Source organism: Magallana gigas, chromosome 7 (assembly GCF_963853765.1).
Source record: "Magallana gigas chromosome 7, xbMagGiga1.1, whole genome shotgun sequence".
Lineage (NCBI taxonomy): Eukaryota > Metazoa > Mollusca > Bivalvia > Ostreida > Ostreidae > Magallana > Magallana gigas.
In genome coordinates this window covers 10502483-10524217 of record NC_088859.1, presented here as the reverse complement: position 1 = coordinate 10524217, position 21735 = coordinate 10502483, and the positions used below count along the sequence as shown (strand labels likewise).

General features: G+C 31.5%; 3 protein-coding genes across 6 annotated transcripts in view; 2 read left to right on the top strand and 1 right to left on the bottom strand.

Annotated features, from left to right (window-relative positions):
- Window positions 1-546: 546 nt before the first annotated feature.
- Window positions 547-7537, bottom strand: LOC105332406 (putative polypeptide N-acetylgalactosaminyltransferase 9). Its single transcript, XM_066066599.1, has 11 exons — window positions 6168-7537; window positions 5640-5793; window positions 5296-5462; window positions 4598-4762; window positions 4060-4273; window positions 3345-3462; window positions 2897-3094; window positions 2174-2302; window positions 1939-2037; window positions 1255-1383; window positions 547-926 (listed from the first exon to the last, which is right to left on the bottom strand). Exons 1-11 carry the CDS (start codon window positions 6496-6498, stop codon window positions 783-785), a joined length of 1848 nt encoding a protein of 615 aa, XP_065922671.1. The 5' UTR covers window positions 6499-7537; the 3' UTR covers window positions 547-782.
- An 800-nt stretch (window positions 7538-8337) lies between these two features.
- LOC105332350 (uncharacterized) overlaps window positions 8338-21735 on the top strand; it is a 38197-nt gene continuing 24799 nt past the window's right edge. Inside the window, exons 1-4 of one of the 4 annotated variants that reach the window (XM_066066597.1) lie at window positions 8338-8362; window positions 8794-8845; window positions 9645-9818; window positions 10008-10334. In XM_066066597.1, the coding sequence (XP_065922669.1) occupies window positions 8800-8845; window positions 9645-9818; window positions 10008-10243 (456 nt within the window). In that variant the 5' untranslated portion in view covers window positions 8338-8362; window positions 8794-8799 and the 3' untranslated portion in view covers window positions 10244-10334. Of the gene's footprint in view, window positions 8363-8577; window positions 8681-8793; window positions 8846-9644; window positions 9819-10007; window positions 10335-21735 lie in introns of those variants that run through there. The other 3 variants (XM_034455874.2, XM_066066594.1, XM_066066595.1) reach the window with 3 other exon arrangements.
- Window positions 13486-16435, top strand: LOC109619255 (perlucin-like protein). Its single transcript, XM_066066598.1, has 4 exons — window positions 13486-13565; window positions 13739-13790; window positions 15193-15366; window positions 16179-16435. Exons 2-4 carry the CDS (start codon window positions 13745-13747, stop codon window positions 16412-16414), a joined length of 456 nt encoding a protein of 151 aa, XP_065922670.1. The 5' UTR covers window positions 13486-13565; window positions 13739-13744; the 3' UTR covers window positions 16415-16435.

The following is a 21735-nucleotide window of genomic DNA, read 5'->3' as shown; positions in this document are numbered from 1 at the left end:
TAGATTGAACTCGATTAAAAATGATTTAAATCCTGTTGTAGATTCAGATTACCATTTCAATTCCACATTATACTAAATATGGCTTTTTGTTTTGTAGGATGTTTTGAGGATATAATAAACTATATAATAAACTAGTTTTTCGTATTTTGGTACAGAACGATAAATAAGCAAGAGAAATATTTTAACATAAATGAGGACTAATGATTCGAAATATAGTAAATAAATGTACATGTATAATAAAATAAGGTTTTGTTACAATTTTATAGAAAAACATTAAGTTTTATATGATCATGGCATGGCGTCATTCAACTTCTATTGACTGTGATATTTACGCGCTTTTTAATAGATCATAATTCTGACTTTTACACTTAATAAGCATATGTATTTATATTTAACCCCCCCCCCCCAACCTATTTCGAACAAAGAAAACATTGAATATAATCTGTTATTAACAAAATGAAAAAAAAAGTTAAATAACTTGAAACGTTGGCGATTTTCAAAACTTTTTTAAAATCTTCACAGAAAATGAAAGCTTAAATATGTAACAAATAAATACATAGAAAGATGTGTTAATTCAAATCATCCATTTTTTAATCAATATTGGAAATTGATTGGAATGTAATGATCAAATGAAAAATATAGAATCTCAGTCAAGCATGCAACTAAATGTTTTTGAGAAACCACAAAATAAATATAGCAGTCAATTTTCTAAATACTTATTATGAATTAATGATTTATGAAAAAAAAAATCAAATAAATAAATCGAAAATATAAAATACATGTTAACGTAAACTAAGAGTTCTTCTTTCCCATTCCCATTTTTGGAGATTACTTCTTGAACATGTTTTCGATATGACCATCCCTCGTTGTTGATCTAGTTCCATACACATTTTACGATGACCCACGAAACTTATAATTGTATTATCCTGAAAAAGAAGAAAGCTCTTTAAAAATTCGACTTTCTCTAAAATTTGCCAGATGTGGTTAAAATCGTGAAATGAATAGAATTCTATCATGTTGTGTAAGTAGAACTTATTTTTCATACATTATGTTACATTACGAATTTTTTATGTATGGTTATTTGTGTAATCGATGTATATTGTTTTCCTTTTCAATTAAAATCAAGAAAGTTTCTGTTATTGATTGAAAAGAAATTCAATCAAGAAGCATATTTCCTCAAAAGTGACAAAGCAGGTTAAAATATTCAATACAGAATGTTCTATTGATAAGATCATGACTTATTGTATGAATCACCTTCGTATATTCCCATTGCAAATATTTACTGAGTGTGGCACACGGTCCCATCAATACTCTGCTGATTCCGTCAAACACCAGACATCCTTCATCTCGCCTTATCGTGTTTTCTCGTGTCCATGTCCAATGCTGATGCAGTAAGTTTAAGATACAATTTAATTACTAGAGCATAACATGAAAATTAATATGAACAATGAAAACTTTTTATCTAAAATCGTAAAACGCAGCAAAGGTCAAGATAACCTTTAGATAATGTTCTTCACATTATTATTAATGAGTAACATAAATTTATACTTAAATCATTAGGTTGAAAGTTTTACAATGGCAAAACTTATAGTTATCAAATAAGCACTTTCACGACAGTTTTTCTGCTCTTTAAGTCTTATCGTTAGGTAATTCATCTTTAGATACGTTTTGTTCCTTTAAAGTTTTTTTTGAATTATGAAATAATAAAATTGCGGTATTATGAGGTTTTTTGGTAAGATGTAAAATTAAGAGGTTAAGAAGACTTTAACCTTTTTTAAACTATAAATTATCTTCTATTACTGTTGTTCATCTATTAAGACCGCCATTTGTATAACTCCAGAAAAAGTATTAGACTATTAAAAATAGAAATTAGAAGCTTCTTGATTTTTTTCCTTTTTGAATTTTTCGCACATTATGTTAGTCATAGTATCCGCTCACCTGTGATGTTCCTAAATGTATACACTCTCTAGCAGAAATTGGTTTCCCGTAAAAACTTCCACCAGTGTATGAATCTATACACATGTTGTTTATCTTTATCTTGAGCCATACAAAATATAAATATGAAATTGTTTGGCTATTATTACAGCCGTGGTCCTTTTTTCACTCATTTCCACAGTAACATATTGTGTTTGTTTTCATCATATGAATTTTGGTCTAACAACATGTATCTTACCTGTCCCGTAGCCTTACAATCTCGAGGAATATAGAGTTCTGGGTAAACATTCTTTAAGTACCAATCAAACGGCTTACAGTGCAGTCGTTGTCGAATGGCTTTTCTTGACGAGATATTTCCAATATCAATCTAAAGTAATCGTATAAAACTTACTTGAAGTAATAAATTGTTTTTGAATGTACACTGTTTAATGCATTTTTCTCTTGTTGTAATCGTTGAAGGCTGTAAGGATCTGAAACTGCTAGGTTTCTTTTTGATAGGCTTAAATATTCCATTTCAGTAGGGGTTTCTGTAACACCTATGAAATCTTTGACGTATTTGTATCTTACATAGAGAATATATATTCCAGACTGCTTCTTACTTTCATTTCCTCAATGGATCCATGAATATTGTTTTATTTAGTTTTTATCACCTATTTGGTTTTGTTGATTAAAATATATGCATTGTAGGTAAAAACTTGATACGATAACAGTTAATTAATTCGCATCACGACTAAGACAGTGTTTTCGTTTGATCTTAAGTGCAATGATTATTTTTATTTGAATTTCATATTGTTTTTTGTAAATTATGCATAACATATTAAAAACTTAAATCAGAAGTAAAAATTAAATAATTTTACCTATGCTGTCCATTGCAAGAAAAACTTTAATAATTTAAGCATGCAAATACATGGATCATGCTCATTAAAAATAATGTCCTTTCAATAAGAATATAACTACTAACTTCATTTTGGCGGCTGTAATAAATCCGGTCATAATACACTTCCTTGTACTGGTCCATCCATACTTCCGCCACCCTCAAGGAGTTTCTGATGAATGTTCGATACCCATCCTCTCCCCACGAGTATGGCATTTTATGTCGGAAAACGTGACCAACGTGGGAACAAGGTATGATTTTCATCTTTCCTCCACACATCCAAGTCTGTTAAAAATCTTCCTCATTTGATAGATATATGATTTTTAAAAAGATATTATTGATGTTATTTGGTTACTGGTGATGTATAAATATTAATATATGTGCATAATCTAGGGTTTCAAACGACTATATTTGTCTTTGTTTTATCTCAATTAAAGTATGTCTACCGTAAAACACGCTTTCAGAAATTATAAGGATCTAATGTCAAATGCTTAACATTAATTCTTCATAGTCTTATAAATCTAAGTTTTTGTACTTTGAAAGACAGTTCCAAGTTTTCGCCTCCCCATATTTGCAATTCATTATCATATCTGCCTAGTTCATCGAAGAACCGCTTACTGATGGCCAAACAGCAGCCTAGATGTGTAGGAGTCCTGTACAGCAAAAATATGTCATTATATCTTTTTTATTGTTATAAAGCCTGTGATAAATAATGTTTTGTTAGATTAGCGATTCGTAAAAACAAAAAGTACTGAAAATCATTTAAGGTTCATGTACACGTAAGGGTTTAATAGACAAATATACGAACAATGCATTGCCCAGTGAAGCAAAAAAGATAATCTGATTAAGGTTGCTCACTAAACCTCGACATATTTTCTCAAATCAGCAGAAAATTACTTAACTGTGATAGATTGCATGGTGGATAAGAAGTATATTATTCAAATAGGCGAAAAATTGCGCAATTTTCAGTAACAAAATATATCTTTAAAAATGTAATTCAGTAAACATATTCAAAAGCCCCAGGCGGATTAGATAGCATGGTCTGCGTTTCACAAGTTCGTTGTTTTAACCACTGAGCTATGACATTTAAATCGCCATCTTGTGACGAAGTGTCTTACAAAGTAAAAGTCTTTGTGTAGTGAGGTACCTTAAGCATTGTTCTTCATAAATTCGCTTAAAAAAACTTGTTTGATACATTTAACACTTTTTATAATAAATGTTTTTAAAGATATTATATAACTCATCTTTACCATATTGGATCTGTCAATAAGCGCCGCCTGTTTTGTTCCCTATCCGGCATCATTCTCCATGCAAAGTGTAAATCAAAGTCGAACCCTCCAACAAAAACATTGTTTAAACTAGAGCCTTTGTACTCGAATGTGTCTGCATCGATGGAGTCCGTAAATGGAATGGCGACATTTCTATAATCATCTGCTATTTCATTTAACAGAGGCTCTAACCATCCTGTTTCAATAAAATATTATACCATGTAATCTAAAACTTTGCAACATTGGAAGTCAAATAATTACTTCATAGAATACTTACTGCGTTTGCAATTCAAAAATAAAAAAAACTGACTTCATATTAGATTATGTCATTCATTCTTTCTATGCAAAGAACAAATTACTAATGCACAAATGGTTGAAAATTTTCATCTTGTTCTTTTTTGCACAATCGTTTAAATGTGAAATTTAGGATTTACAAAGAACGACAATCAAAATGTAACACAAATTACAGATTTATCAGAAATCATTATTCCAATGAAAATGATTTTATTTCTAATTTTACCTTTGGTACATTCACAGTGGGCGTCTAAGAAAACAGCAACATCGGTTTGAACTTGACTGAAACCTAAGTTCCGAGCTTGGATAAGACCAGAGCGATTCTTTGCCCGAACAAGACGAACATCCGGGTATTTAGACACTTCCAGGTGAAGCCTCTTTCCCAAATGTTCTATAGCAAAGTAGAACAAGTATTCCTTTTAAAGGAATGATCGGCATGAAATACCATTGGTCAACTCTGTTAATATAATAAACGCTTCATGCAGTAAAATATATATAACACCGTTTTAACAATTTCCGAAATGGCAAGGCATGAATGAACTTTACACTTAGTAGGCGAATCATACTTCCGACTAATATTCTTACGCATAATTATGTGGAAAAAAACGTCATTTGAATCATTATGTATGTAACCCTATAAATGTTTTATTTTCAGGGTAAAATGATAAGAGTAACGTTTATAGTAATCTACGTCTAGTTATAGGTTTAAATAAGGTTGTCATTGCATAGTAAATAAAAAAAGTGCAAGGTGCAATGCGTACGCAAATAGTTAAATTTGCCGGATGCCTCATATGGACACAACTGTGATCGGCCGAAGCCGATCACAAATATACTGAGTAGAACTAAGGCCTTAAAATTAAATCTATAACAAAACTTCGAAAAAAAAAGATTACAAGTAGTGACATTTATTATTGCTTATTTAACCTTGAACTGAGGCATCGTCCACAAGAATGATCTTTTTGAGGAGATGTCGAGGGGTGGTGGTCCAGATGCTGTGTATCGTCCGCCAGAGGACGCTCCATGCCTCATTGTAAAATATGATAACTACAGATGCACTAGGTAAATCCTTTTTGTAAGCATTGGTTTTGCAACTAAAAAATTAGACATTTCAAAAAGTTTATAAAATCGGTATAGATTAGCTTAATTCGAAATACATGTAGTATGCTATTGTGTGAATATTTTGTTTTAAAAGTCTTGCATTATTCAAGTAGCCCGAATGGAAATAAAGATAACAAATAAATCGATGGAAGCGAGGAAAACAGTTTTACCCGGGATCTCGAACGTCACCAATGTATCTGTCTACAGAAATTAAGTCGCTCACATATTGGTTGAATCCGTTCTTTCTGTAGCCTTCTTCATAATGTAAAAACTCTTGTCGACTTAGAGTAAATTTGTTTACGGACACGCCTCTACCGAGCTGTCCTGTAATTAAATATAGACTCAATAATTTGTAAAAACACTAAATGAACAACCAACGGCTGTTACACGGTATATAATGTAATTATACAGTGATAACCGCCTCAGGTGAACTGTGACGAACTGTCACTTCGCAATGTGCAAATAACATTGATCATCAAAATTAATGAGATCAGGCCCGACAGAAATTAAACTTATACAAATTTTTATTGTGGTTAACGTTAATAAAAGTATCAAATGCACTTGTTTAAAAGTATCCAGTTTGAATTAAAAACGCGTGTTTTATTTTGTAAATATTTAACAGCATATTCAAAATCAAACCGTTGTGATATTTGAACAAAAAAAGTTTATACACCTATCATGCTTTGAAAAAATATTACCAGGGGCCGAAATATTGTATGTATGGCGAAGAGAGGAGGTGATTGTTTCTGGGTTATCTCCAATTTCCCGTTTCCAATCGTCCTCATTACTTTCTTTGACAAATATTCCATGCGATTGAAATGATCCTGTTTGTACTGTTACCCTTTGAATCTGGCTCAGTAAATCTTCATTAATATGTTCTTTTGGTGTCCATGTATTTATCTTTTGGTATTTATTAAAAGAATTGTGTAATGGTGTTTTTAGAATTAAATTTCCGAGTATCATTGTCATCACTACAAACCACACAACACTTGCTGTTGTCAGCATGAAGTATAAATGTTTTCCATTCATTTTCATTTGAAACCCTACAATTAAAAAAAATATGCGTTACCAAGAAACTGGCGTGACCTTGTCATTATATCATTAAAACCTAGTGATATCGTCTTTTAGACTAGAATTTAATTGTCATGTTCAAGTTATACCAGAAGTTGAACGACTGAAAACATCTCGATATACATTGTAAACATGCAACACGTTGTGACCTCGTCAACAAACAGGCAAGTTATGTAAAATCTACATATACCACTAATGGTACAGAGGACCGTCGTTTAATTATGAACAAAAGAACATAAAATGCCCGTTTCACAGCGAATTATGAACATATAATATATGTGACATCCACCGCATAATGAGGCAACCATGTAATAAATATTAATTTATACAACACTTTTAAAACTTATCACGATCGATTGATTTATATGCTATTTAAAACATTGTTTTAAGTTTTTGTCCGTATTCAGTGTGTAGAAGATATCCATACGTATTCTAATATCTGTACTCCCTTAAATCAATGGCTTTTAAACTAAATAATACTATGGCAGCAGTATAGTTAACAATGTTTTTTTTCTTGCCATAATAGCATTGAATCAACATTTTTGGAAGTATACAGTCTCATAACTGCAGCGGTGTGTGCATACAAATTGAGTAACGCGCGTTAGCTTATGCTTATATTTGCATAATTTTAACTTCATGCCTTGTCTGAAAATGTGATTTATACCTTAAAATTCCTATCTTATCCTAAGGGTAAGTTCATATTAATGGAAGAGCCACAGTAACAACCGCAAGTGTGAACTTTGATTTTCGCTTGTGACGTTGCAGTTAACAGCGTTCAACGTTTGTGACGTCATAATAAAACTCGGAATTTTAACCTTTGAGTACCCTGTGTGCATTACAGTGTTATAACTGCCGTAGCTACCAACACACTTAACAAGCAAAAAATATGTGGAATGTAAATATATTTTAAAATATAAATAATATCTTTAATCAAGAGCTGTTCTAAATTGTAGTACAAAACATAGAGATATTCACACCAGAGAATAGAAACTAACACTAAATTGTTCGATTTATGCTTACCGCCGTGTTTTACCTGATCCAGGCTAATTTTATTCTAACTGAAACTATTATGTAATACACATCTAAAGTGATCGATAAAAACATGTCTGTGATATTATCAAATACGGACAAGACACCAAATTACGTAATGTTCATATTTAATATGGATACGAAAAAATTCATCAAAAATTACAGTACAAATTCGAAGCACGTGTGCTTTTTATCAACTACTTGTGTTAATGTTTACTTTAATTGCAATAATGAAGAATGGAGGTCATGCACAGATCCAGAAAATTTTCCAAAAGGGGGGGGGGGGGTTTCCGGCAATTTTACTACGTGAAGTCTTAATTTAAGATAGGTTTGTACTTTCAACGAGTAGAGAGGTCGGAGATCATATTCTTCCTGTCTAAATTCCCGAATTGATAGTCATTATGTTTGGTTAAAATTATATGCCACAATTCATATAAATATGATACTTTTTTTTAGAATAGTTATCGGGAATGAAAGAAACTTCTTTCCCAGAGTTGTTAAAACCCTTACTTTTTCTATTGATGCAACAATGAGTCATGTATATGCATGATAAAGTCATCTTGTTTAGATGGTTTCAGACAATATGGTGCAGAAATTAAAAGATTTATAATAAATGTTAATTCCATTTAATGGCTTAGTTAATGGAAACTACTTCATAATCATATGATGGACAAGTGATTAAACCGTAACCATTAATTAATGTGGCCAGATTTCTATGACACATTTAGCTATATAAATGAACAAGGGTCAAATATGGACTCAGTTAAACAATTGAAACAGGAAGACTTTTGATGTGAGTATTAGAGTTAGTTTTTCTCAAAGAGCTTTATCTAAGTTTATGGCTTATTTTAAAATAATTTTGCTATGATGTATATGCAATTAATAGGATTGAGATATCTTTTTTAGATAGTTTCAGACAATATGGTGCAGAAATTAAAAGATTTTTTTATGAATGTAAAATCCATATAATGGCTTAGTTAATAAATCGAGACGATAAAACCTTATCTATTAATAAATGTGGCCAAATTTGCATGTCACATTTAGCTATATAAATGAACAAGGGTCATATATGGACTCAGTTAAACAATTGAAACTGAGGAAGACTTTTGATGTGAGTATTAGAGTTAGTTTTTCTCAAAGAGCTTTACTAAGTGAATGGCTTATTCTAAAATAATTTATCTATGATGTCTATGCAATAGGATTAAAATCTCTTTTTTATTTCAGCTCATAATGCAGCGGTTTTTGTGTCTAGTGTTGCTGTCAGTCCTTTGTGTAGGTATGTCAATCTTTTTTTATCAATGCTTCTAAAACATATTCATTCTTATCAATGTCTATTTGAAAAAGAAATGAAAGTTGATTTTTCAACCTGTTTTCCTAGACTAAAAAAGTGGGATGGTACATATTTGAAGAACTTTTTAAAGATGGTTAAGAAAGTTGATACTTGTTTTGTTCTCAAACACTTTCCATCTCAATAGTTATGATATCTAGAGAAGTGTTGAAGAAAAAAGTATACTTTGAGATAGGAGAAATGAAATATGTAAAAGAAATCACACTTCTGTGATTTTTTTCTTTACAGTTTTTATGTTATTTGTTGATAGAGCATTCATTCAAACATCATTCTATTTCATTTGAGGTTTTCCCCGAACGTTTTCTTCTTATCTATCTTAGACGAACTCTAAAGTTAAATCACCAAACTAAGCAAATGAATAAACAACTATCATTGATGGCATAGTTTGGAATAAGTTATTTCATCTTCTTTTTAAATATAGCCCGAGAATTAAATTATAGCTTGAAGGAAAACTCAGATTGTCAAGTCTATAATTTGACCACAAATATTTCCCATTTAAATATGCATTGTTTTGTATTCCTCTTATATAGCTATAAAAAAGAACAACGTTCTATATGTTCAGAAAACTAATTATTGCCCTAATGACTCATAGGGTAAGTATATGTGTAATATCAATTCAAAAACTTAAATGCTTGTCTTGGAAGACCATTTACATTCGTAGATGCCTAAAATTTATACTCGTGAAAAGTTACAAATATCAATATAACGATTTACATTTTATGCACAGCAACGACATCTGGTAACAGATACTGCCAAAAGTACGAAATCCTACGTCAAAGCTCAAGAGTGAGTAACTGGGAGGAAGCAAACAATGAATGTCAAAGGAAACGCATGTCGCTGGTGAAAGTTGACAACATGGAAGAGGACGCCTTCCTCCGAACATTCTTAGATAAAGAAAACCGTGAGTTATGTTTTATTAACAATCTTTTTTTAATTAATTGTGTCCATAAAAGGTATCTGTATCAAAAGGAATTTAAAAAGAAATGATTGCCAACGTCCAGGTATATTATTCAAAGTGCTTTAAGAACTGTAAAAAATGTATGCATTAAATGAAGTTTAAATTGCAATGAATTTAAATTTCAAATTTCAGCTGGATATAATGCTGATGGATGGTTCATTGGTGGTAAATATAGCAATGGCCGATGGACTTGGTCAGATGGATCACCCATGATCTATCAGAATTTCCCTGGAGGCAACGGATTCACTTCAATGGCTCAAGAAGTAACTAACTACGCCTTCATCATGAAGAGTGGTTATGCATGGGGATACGTGTCTCCTTTTGGGACCCAAAGAATGGGTTATATATGTGAAAGTACCCGCTGTTGAACTTGAATAAAAACAGGTTAAAATAACGACAATGAATATTTTTGTTCTATTTCAATTGTACATTTGTAACCTAAAAATATCATAATACTTTTATAAAAATAACGTCGTTTTTAAGAAGGAAAGTACTCGCTGTGAAACTTGAAATATCGACATCGTACAGTCCTGGTTTTATTAATTATAATTATCTATTTATTTATAATTATTTTATATAAATTACAATATGAACATTAGTATTAATTAGAAGTTCAGTTTGACAGAAATAGATAATATCAATTTGATTTTTATCTTTGGTACACATGAGAATAATAAAATTAACATTGGGAATTTTCTCTGAAATATGCTCTTCTTTGCAAAAGGATGAGCAATTACTTTACATTAAACATAGAAGATGCCCTGAAACAGAGTATATACAACAATATTTCTTTTATTGCTTTAGAAATTCTGGATGTCAGCAAAAAGAATCCGACAGATCTGTCATGAACTTTTAAATGATACTTTTTGGCCATAAACTCTCAATTCATAAAGAAAAAAAATCAGTTTAGTTTTAAATGGGATCAATTTCCTAAATATCTATAAAACACATATAGTCTACACGAGGCTGATTCAGCCTTAAAATATCAGCGACCATTCAGCTATCTAAAATTTCTTTTTACACAACGGGCAAGATGATCAATATTATATAATTGCTATTCTTTAAAAAGGCGGATATTGTGCAATTTTGATGACTTTGTATGCTCATTTCGGTAATTACAAACCGATTTTTGTATTGTCAAAGCTAAAATAAATTCATGAATTAATATATGTCCCTTTTAAACTCTGATTACCGTCATATTGGATTTCAATTTTGATTGTTATAATTTAGGCTTCTCAAAACGTATATAAGATCAAGATCACTATCAGGTTTTCCAGCTTTCAGATATTTTTTTTTAACCAGAACACATTACATTGGATACAACTTGTTTTTAGAAATGAAATGAAATGTTTATATTGTATATAATAGAATATCCTGAGGTCACTTCTCGATCAATACTAACCTGGTCATTTTCAAATGTTGATCAACAATATTCTTTATTCCAAATCTAATAATATAAACACAAATTTGACCATCTACAGCTGTTGTTGTGTAAACTTTGGACAAGAATCAGTTTCTGCATTGTTCTTATTTAATGAGGGAGCAACATTTTGTTTAATATTATTCTAATCAAGAATATCAATAAATGTTCTATAAGAAAGAACAAAGTAGTGATATACCAGAAACTATAAACCGAGTACACAAATATTGTTTGATTTAAGATGGAGGGCTACATCGTCACAACATGTCTGACATTCGTTTGAAACGCCATTTTGTTCAAGACTGATAACGTTTTGTCGTGGTACAATTAGCTATATACCGTTTAATTGAACGCTTCAAACGAAGGAGATGAGAGAGGAATGAAATCACCAAAAACGCTTAAAAAATACATCAATTTTCTTTGTGGTCAAAGCTTTCAAATAACATTGATTATCAGTTGTTTTGTACGGAAAACGTGAAATCTACACAAATATACTGTTTCCCTCCTACTGGCAATACACTTTTGTCATGTCATCTGCAACAGACGATCATGACTATGTCACGGATAATCGATAAAGGTAAGCAGATATAATATTTTCATTTTAACTATATACATGTATGTATAATGAATATAAAACTAAAGAACCGTTGTACGATCTCTTGAATTGATCCTAACTTCCCAAATGTAAAACATTGGTTAAAGACTTGCATTGAAAGTTTGCCATTAAACTTATATATTTTAATGAAAATATATATAGCTAGTTGGCAATAGCAATGGAGGCACGGATTTGCAAGCCAAATGAAGGAACGACAAATTTCTAAAATAGGAGCTTGTTTTTCATTACCACACAAACATGTGTATCGTTATGGACATCTTATGTATGTATTTATATGCGTATGGCTGTTGTTTATACATATAAATGCTATTGTATATAAAAAGTTGATGGTAATTCAACTACTAACATTTTGTTTTAAAGAGTTAAAATTAAATATAAATATAACACATTTCTAAGAAATATGATTTTTCAGATTAATCATTATCATAAGTAATACTAACCTTATATCGACATAGTTACATGTAGCAGAAACTTGTTCCTTTATTATTTTTTCTTCGTTACTTTCATTAGTCAAAATATTGGTCCCAAGATATTTGAGATCATATCAAATAAAGAAAGGCAACTTTTAAACAGCTGGATCGTTCATACCAAGATATTTGCAATTAATAAGTATTTCTTTTAATTTTTCAGTTTAGTTCAATTCCTTCTCTTTATCTTATTCACTACCGAATATTGTTTATATTTTCAGGTTTTTGTGGGATTTCGTCTAGCAATTTGCCTTAAAAAAATTCTTTATATTTTATTTACATATTAATGTGGATTCCAATAAAAACCATACAAACTTCATTCATGGTTATATTGTTTTTCAGTTCTAAACTTTATGAAATTTTATTTCATAAGAATTTTTTGACAAAAATGTTTATAGATTTGACAAATAAGGGTTATCTGGTACCAGACTGATATCTAAAAATTCTCTAGAAAATAGAGTATTGTATTTTGAGATCTATTATTGTTGAATACTGTGCCTAATATGAGTTACATGTGCATTTAACAAAAATGTCCAATACTTATATTGTGTAGAGATTCACTTTAAGCTAACCCCTGCGTTTTACCTGATCTAGACTATATTTATGAAAAACAAAAATGGGTCAAATGGAACAAGTGAAAAGAACACTTTAAGGATATTGCAAATACGGATGAAACCGAATTAAGCTATGTTTTTGTCATATAACGATACAATACATAATTGAAAACTAGGAAGGACGAGGGATCTTTTTCAAGCAATGGAAATTCTGTTTACGTAAAAGAGTCTGAAACATCTATTAAATTGGTCGCACGTTTTTCTCCAGTTATTTATGATGTAACTTAATGCCACTGCTTGCATGCTGATATTTTTGTGTTTGTAACATTTGCCATCAGGATATATTATAAATTTTTTTTAGCAAGTGTTTCTTTTTCCACACCTATGCAACATGTAATGAAGCAGATAAAAATTAATGAATGAATAGTGATTTCGCCTACATAATTTGTGCAAAATTAATCAGAAAAGATTAATGACTACGTTCATACTAATTGTTAGTATACTAATTGAAACTCGTTATCAAACCCAATTAATTAATAAGGACGACCAGCTTTGTATGACACCCGTAGTTATATAAATTTACACTGGTCAAATCTGCATTTAGTTGTATTGCTGATAAAGAAGATCAAAGTTGTAAGTAAATTTGGTACTTTTTGCAAAACAGAATTATTTTGATTTTTTTCATATTTTTTTTTAGATAAAAATCCATGTTTTGCGAAACGCAACGTGTCATAAGTTTATGCAAAATTAATAAGCATTTGCCGAGAACTTATTGCAATGGGATTGAAATTTCTTTTATATTTTAGATTGAAATGCAGAAGTTTTTGTGCGTGGTAGTGTTGTATATCCTTTGTGCAGGTATGTCACAAGTCTTTTTGAGTTTTTTAAAACAGAATAATACATTACAAAGTACATTTTAAAATGAATTATGTCGATTTTTATTTTTCAGTTTGATAGATTTTTAAACTAAAAATGTGAAATGACTCATATTTCTGTAAATGCTTTACTGAAATCAATGTCTTAAACAGTGATATGAGACGCCTCTAATCTAAAAAGTAAAAATATCAAAAACATTGTAAACAAAATAAGCTGGTAAAGAACGGGTCGTGGTCACAAACCAACTATCTTAGAAAGGTATAGACTTTCGCCTATTTACAGCGGTAGGATCGGCTTCCTTTCAAAGTTAAAAATATTTAAGGTAAATAAGATAATTTTTTCATGGTCAAATAACAACAGCAAAGCAAGCTGCATCATGGGAATGTTAAGAAAAGGGTACCGTTTGGTTTCGTCCCCCGAATGATTAGGTTTATTCAACCCGCATGTTATGCATCAATTGTAAACAAAGCAAACTTCAGAAATATTATTGAACAAAATGAACACATGTTTATTTTTGTTTTTTAAAAACAGTATGACCACTATTTATAGCGATGTCGAAGTCGTAATACAAATTCAGCCGCCTTGACGTAAAGGGGCAAATTTTATCATGAGGCGAAATAACGCGGTACCCTTTTGTGTTGTTTGATTTTAAAACAAAATTTGCTAATCATTTTTTCCCCTTAAAATATGGCTAAACAGACCGGTACAACTACTGCAATGTCTTCTATTATTCACAAACTTAGTATAAACACCGTTAAAAAGCGTTCACACCAAGCAGCTTTAACATCAAAAACAAATTTTATATAGATTATTAAAATGTAAAGCGCACACGCTTAAAGAAAACGATAGTATTCAGATGCACTTCTATCAAGTGTACAACATTGACGTATCTTCCAATCAAACCTCTCTTATTTCTTTCTATACACAATGTTGGTACTATTAGCTAAATGAGAATACTACATAATATTTAATTTGCTATGATCTCAAACGATTTTTTAACCATGTTCATGATGGATTTTTTTTAACTTTAAAGTTCAATCATCAAGAACATTCGGAGAAAATCGTTTTGATGATGCTTTTCAAAAGTTTAGTCAAATGAGACAAATGAGAAAAAATTCGGGCATTCAAGTCTGCATCAAATATTTTTATATATTTACAGTTCTGCTTCTTCTTTTAAACAGCTATAAAATCAACATTAGATTCGCAATGGGAAATAAGTACTGTTTTGGACGACATAAACCATTGATAGAAAATACATGTATTTGTATGATATCAAAAGACAAATTTGTTACACTTTCTTTTTGAAAGATCAAATGACTTTAATTTTGCTTATGTACATGTAGCATATAACATTGCCGTTATTTATATCATCACATTTAAACAGCGATGGTATCTGGTAGGAAGTATTGTCAAAATTACCTCATCAAACGTCAAAACAGAAGAGTGAGTAACTGGGAAGATGCAAAATTTCAATGTGAAAGGAAAGGCATGTCGCTGGTGAAAATTGACAACATGGAAGAGGACGCCTTCTTGCGATCCTTCTTAGAGAGAGAAAACCGTGAGTTATTAAAGATTACCGAATTTAAACTTGGATATTTGATTTTTAATGCATTTTGATTAGAAATGTAAGTTTAAATATTTGCAAAAGATATGTACATAAAATACTGCAAACGTTATTTTAAATCAAAGAACTGAGGCCATGACAGGAATTGATATCTTTTTATGTATTTGAAATTCGCATGAAAAATATTTCTTGAGCTGTATTAGAAAAATTACGGGCATTTCTTTTCTTACATAAACTATTGTGGTCTTTTGACAAGAATTCCTTCATATAAATGATGTTGTATAATATTTAAAGATCGAATTTACGCCATCAAACTCTACGATGGGCTATGTATCAGGAATCCAAATATTAAAAAGTGCATCCAAGCAATTTTAAACTGGATCTATCATTTGATCGGATAGTGTGCCCTTGATTCTAAACACTACCGCTGTAAAAACGGCGCTTTGTAATTAATGACGGCGAACCAGTCATGTTGAACTCTGGCGTAGGATCACAAAGGACAGCAAAGAAACTATCTTAATTGGTTGTACCATTTATAATCTGATAATTTTCAAAGTATTCATGAATAAACTCCCTTGAACAGCAATGAATACATGACATCGAATTTAACTATTGTTTTGTCAGCGGGGATGATTTGTGCCTAAGTCTAAATACTATATCAATTTCGTTTACCAAAGTAACTGATTGAAATCAGCTCCCAAAAATGTTTGCCAGCGTCCAGATAAAAAGTTGAATGTGATTTAAAAATTGTAAATAGAATGTCTGTACATCTTTAAGATGCTACTTAAAAAAATTATTAATTTTAGCTGGATATAATGCTGATGGATGGTTCATTGGCGGTAAATATAGCAATGGCCGATGGACTTGGTCGGATGGATCACCAATGGTCTATCAAAACTTTCCAGGAAGTAACCGGTTTAATGCGAGGGCTCAAGAAGTAACCAACTACGCCTTCATCATGAAGAGAGGTTATCAATGGGGATACGTATCTCCTTTTGGGACCCAAAGAATGGGTTATATTTGTGAAAGTACTCGCTGTTGAACTTGAATTAAAACATTTCAAAATAATGGCAATGTACATTTTTGTTCTATTTCAATTGTGCATTTGTTACGCAAAAAATATCATACTACTGTTATAAAAATTACATCGTTTTTAAGAAGGAAATGACGTGTGTCCATGTCATTTAAGACAAACCTCATATGTTAATTTAATTAACTATTATTTACATTCGGTAACTTGTAAGTCATTATTTCATAAATTGTGAAACTACATTTATCAGAAAGCAAGTGTCATAGTTTCAAATTTTGAACCGTAGTTTACAAATGGTAAACTCTGCTTTGGAATTGGAAATAATCGTTTTAGTGCTAAATATATTTTTACTTCTGAAACAAACATTATCACGTGAATAATATCATTTAAATATGTGAAATAACGTCGTTTTCTGTAGTTTACGTCTTGTAAACTATAGGTAACAGCCAATAAACCTAGATTATCGACCGTAAAACTATGTTCAGTTCATATTTGTGAATTGTGTCATACATGTCGGTGATTATAATTAGAATAGTTTCCCTTTGCATAACACTTCAGTCTACCTTTGTATTTCTTTAATCCGTTACTATGTCAAGAAGAAAACCAGTAAACAAAAACAGCCAATTTTAACTCAATTAATACGTTACCCTAAATAATAAAGCTGTTGCGCATAGTAGGAGATATTTTCACTATAGATGTTTGATCTAAAATATTGTTTCTGCCACTTTTTTGACAATTTACAAGAAAATAAGAATATCTGTCAATTAAGTATGATTAATATCGACGGTTGGAAACAATCTCAGATTTCATCATTGAAATGGAATCTGTTTTTACCAAAATAAAAACCAAAAACTAATAGTAACAAAACCGGTTTCATACGGATTTCTTGGATGAAAAATAGTGGTATTGTTTGACAATCATCAGTAATCGGAATACCTTGCACAGTATTTTAACATTATCATCAGGTTTTTTATTTGAATGAATGTTGTATCTTGATTTCACAAACATTAAGCAAAATGTGACAGAAACAGAATCATGGGACAGAGAATGGAATAAGGGGAAAACCACCAGATGTTCATACACATAATGTGATAGGTAATTTATAAAACTATGCACATTGTATCATAATTGTGTCTAATTCGTGCACACCTGTCGATGAAGAATCAAAGTACTGAAGTACTGAAAGCCGGGCTCTTTTGGTGTGTCTTTATGTATATTGTGTAGTATAGTAGACTCTCTCTCTCTCTCTCTCTCTCTCTCTCTCTCTCTCTCTCTCTCTCTCTCTCTCTCTCTCTCTCTCTCTCTCTCAAACTTTGTAAGCGACAATAGACAAAAATATGTCTGTCTAGTAGAAAAAAGTTCAAGAGTTGCTGCCTTGAATTTTGCAACAAGTGTTTTATATTCAATCACCATTTCTTCAACGCACAGCAAAGTAGTTCATGGAAATTCATGCGCATTGTATGTGTCTAAAATGCATAATCTTGTTTTTAAAACACGTTATTAATAAGAAAACTAAACAAGATAGACAATTCTCTCTCGAAAAAAAAAGGAAAATCACTGTTTTCACAATTTACATTCAATAATCAATTATTCGGTGTAACAAAAAAGCTGGAAACAGATGTTTGAAAATTATTAACAAAAGGGAATGCAAAAATTCATTTTTTCCAGGAATTTGCTATTCATGAAACTTATAAACAAATTGGTGAGGTTGCGTTCTTCATGTTAATTAGATTAATGTGATTTGTTGAACTTGACTCCATTAAAAGTTAAAAATTTTATTCGTTCGAATTACTGTTATTCTCTAGTTTTCAAATGCAAGGTCATTTGATATACTGTAAAACGAGAAAATTTGGCGCCTACGTATTTTAGCGCACACGCAAGTGCCAGTACATTAGCGCCAATTTATTTTAGCGCATGCATCTTTTCTTTTAAAAAAATGTTATTGTTTGATAAACAATCACGCCCAAAATTTAGTTCTGTGTTCACTCAAGCACGTGAACACAACAACTTCGTTTTCTATCTCTCATGCACGGTAAACTGTCGTTGAGAACAACATACTTACTTTTGTGTAAATCGTCAGTAGATAGATATGAAAACCTCATTTATTGGCGATGATGTGTAATTTTTGTTGGTAAACAAATTTGAGTTATCGGACTTTGAATTTAACGTGTCGACTTGGATAACACTAGAAGAGTCCCGAAACTAAAAGTAAAATCGGATGCTACATTTACCATAAGTTTTTATCACCATGACAGAATCTTTTTCACAGTAATTTTACATTTAAAAAAATAGGTATCGTCTTGTTATCTTTATATCCACTAATCAGAGATCAAAGAAATTATGATCAATCATGTATTGTCAGCGTTAACGATCGCCACGCTTAATCACATTTTCACCTCGACGCGCTAAATGGAAGTGGCATGGGGAGAAGCCCAATTTTCAAGGTGCTAATGAGAGATATTAAAAAGCAATTAAAACTGAATTAATTAATCCAAGTTTAGGCACTTATACCCAATAAGCCATATCGTTTACCTGGGTAATTGTTTAAACAAACAGAACCGACAGCATCTGATATTTAAATGAACACTTCTATATAGTCTTAAAAATGGACTGACGTTATTGTTTTGCAACTTGAAGAAATTTAACACATATGGAAAATCGTTGGCGCACTATTAAGTTTAGCGCTCAGAGGCAGTTGCGCCAAAGGCGCTAAAATTTGTAGTGCGCCATATTTTCTCGTTTTACAGTATATCATTCATAATGATGAATTTCGTGTCCTAATTTAAAAACATACGGTCAAATTGATATATAACATAACCTTTGATGTATTTTTAGTACTGTGAATGGTGGTGTGTATAAATGAGATTGGTCATGAAACAATTTGACAACACTGTGGTGAAAATCATATCCAATATCAGATAGTAGTACTGTAAGTATCAAAGTTTATATCTAATTTAACTCCATGTCTGATTGGTTAATAGAAATGTTTTATTTTTCTCTCATTTTATTCATTCATATAATGAATTTGAAACTTCTAGTAGAATAAACCACGGGGCAGAGGACGGCTTCCTACGAACATTCCTTAGGAGAGAGAACCGTGAGTAAAATCAAAATAATTATATATATATATATATATATATATATATATATATATATATATATATATATATATATATATATATATATATATATATATATATATATATATATATATATATATATATATATGGACCGCTCTCTGACAAAACCGGGCTTATTGACATATCGCTATTATGAAGTAGAAAATCGCACTTGAAAAGTTGACGTCATTTTTCTGTTTCACGCTTTCAGCCCATGTCAGTATAATCAATATTTAGTACGGTTTTAAAGAGTGCTGTGTCGTTATTGAACAGATTGTGCAGGGATGGATTTCGAAATTGAGGTAAACAAATATTTTTTACTAAACAAGATGTATGTTTTATTGACGATAGGCGTTGATTATTATGATAAAGGTCATTGACTTACGGAGAGCCATTTTTAAGGTTGCCGTCTCTGTTATGTTGACATAATGTTCTTTTAGCTGTTCGTTCGCTCATATATGCTATATAAGTAAAGTATTGTGTATCAGTAATACAAAATTCACAAAATCAGCTGAAGCCGGTATTTTGATAATGTTTGAACTAAACGAACTTTCTGCATGAAAATTGCCAAGTTTTGTTCATCGATGCAATTATACAGTGTCTGTGTATTTGGATGGTGTACAAGCATTAGTAACCTTAAGAATAGTACTTTTAGAGTATTGTAAGGTAAAATGAGTAGATAAAACATGTGTTTTAAAGTAAGAAGGCAAACTTCTTTGTAAGTTGTAGATAGTTTGCAAAAATGTGACACTAATAGTTTCCTTCGGAAATCATAGTGTCCGTGGCGCAGTAGGATAGGTCGTTCTACTGAGGACTTCCGGTTTTCGAATGGCAATGTAAGCACGTATAATTTGGCTGATCGAATACAACCGAGCGTGTTTACTATTAGAAGTGAACCACCGAACTGTGTCTTCTATAGACAAACTTTATGTTTATAATTGTGTTTATTTTACTTGTACTGTATATATAGTTGTGAACTATTACAACGTGTAAATAACGTTTCAAGCGAGGATGGTAGCCACGTCTAGGGGTCGCCATCTTGGCGGATCACATAATTTGTTTGTGAACAGGAAATATTGTAAAGAAAACGCTTTATTTGTGAATGTGAAAGATAATGTGGAATCATTAGAATTCGTGGTGGCTCAATTTTCGTGGTATTCGTGGGTAGCTCTCACCCACGAATTTAAATCCTCAATGAAAAGTATAAAAGTATAAATTATAAAAGGTTTGGTTTACCTACCGAAACTGAAAACTGACTCATCCACGAAATTAGATCCCCACGAACAAGCAAAAAACCCACAATCCTCGAAAATTGGCCCCCACGAAATTAAATGATTCCACAGTAATTCATCGGTGAAACCCGAAGAAATTATCGAATGATAACCATGATAACTGTGGTGTTGGTAGCTTGCTCGCATGTGTCCCGAAATCGGGGAATTTTAATGAAATGACGTTAGAAGGGAGAGCCCCTTTACAGTACCTCTTAGAGGGGATAAGAATAGGTCAAAACACATTTGAATGTCATGAAGTAGTACCTACATGTAGTTCGATCGTCGTTAGATTCATGCATCTGCCTACTTATATTGAAGATGCAGAAATTGAAATGTCTTTACGATCTATGGGGGTTGAACTTTTGTCCCCAATCAATAGGAGATTCTATCCTGGAACAACAATAGCAGACGGTACTCGGTACGCAAAAACAAACTACCTGGAAACATGACCTCACTGCCCTATACTATGAAATTCCAGAAAGATTATTACAGATGTATTCATAATGGCCAGTTAAAAGTGTGTTCTTTGTGTTACGCAAGTGATCATCTTTTTAGAGCGTGTCCAAAATTCGTCTGTTTTAAATGCAAGGACCAGGGTCACTATGCAAGAACATGCAAGTCTGTAAGATGTGATGATTGCGGTGAACGGGAACACAATTGTTCGTGTCGCATGAAAACGAATCGGATGACGATGAAAATAATGAATGGGAAGAGAACTCTGAAGAGGTGAATATAGAGAACGATGACGAAGTACATAAGGACGAAAAGGCAATTGAAGGGGAAACATAAACACCAGTGGATGTTTTAGGAACACAGGCCCCAGTGAAATTAAATCAGGAGAAAACGGAAGAAAAAGAAAACCAAACTCAAAATGAAATTTCGACCGAAGAAAAAGTAACGGAAAATAAAAATCCAGAAATCATTGATAGTGAAATGCGTACAA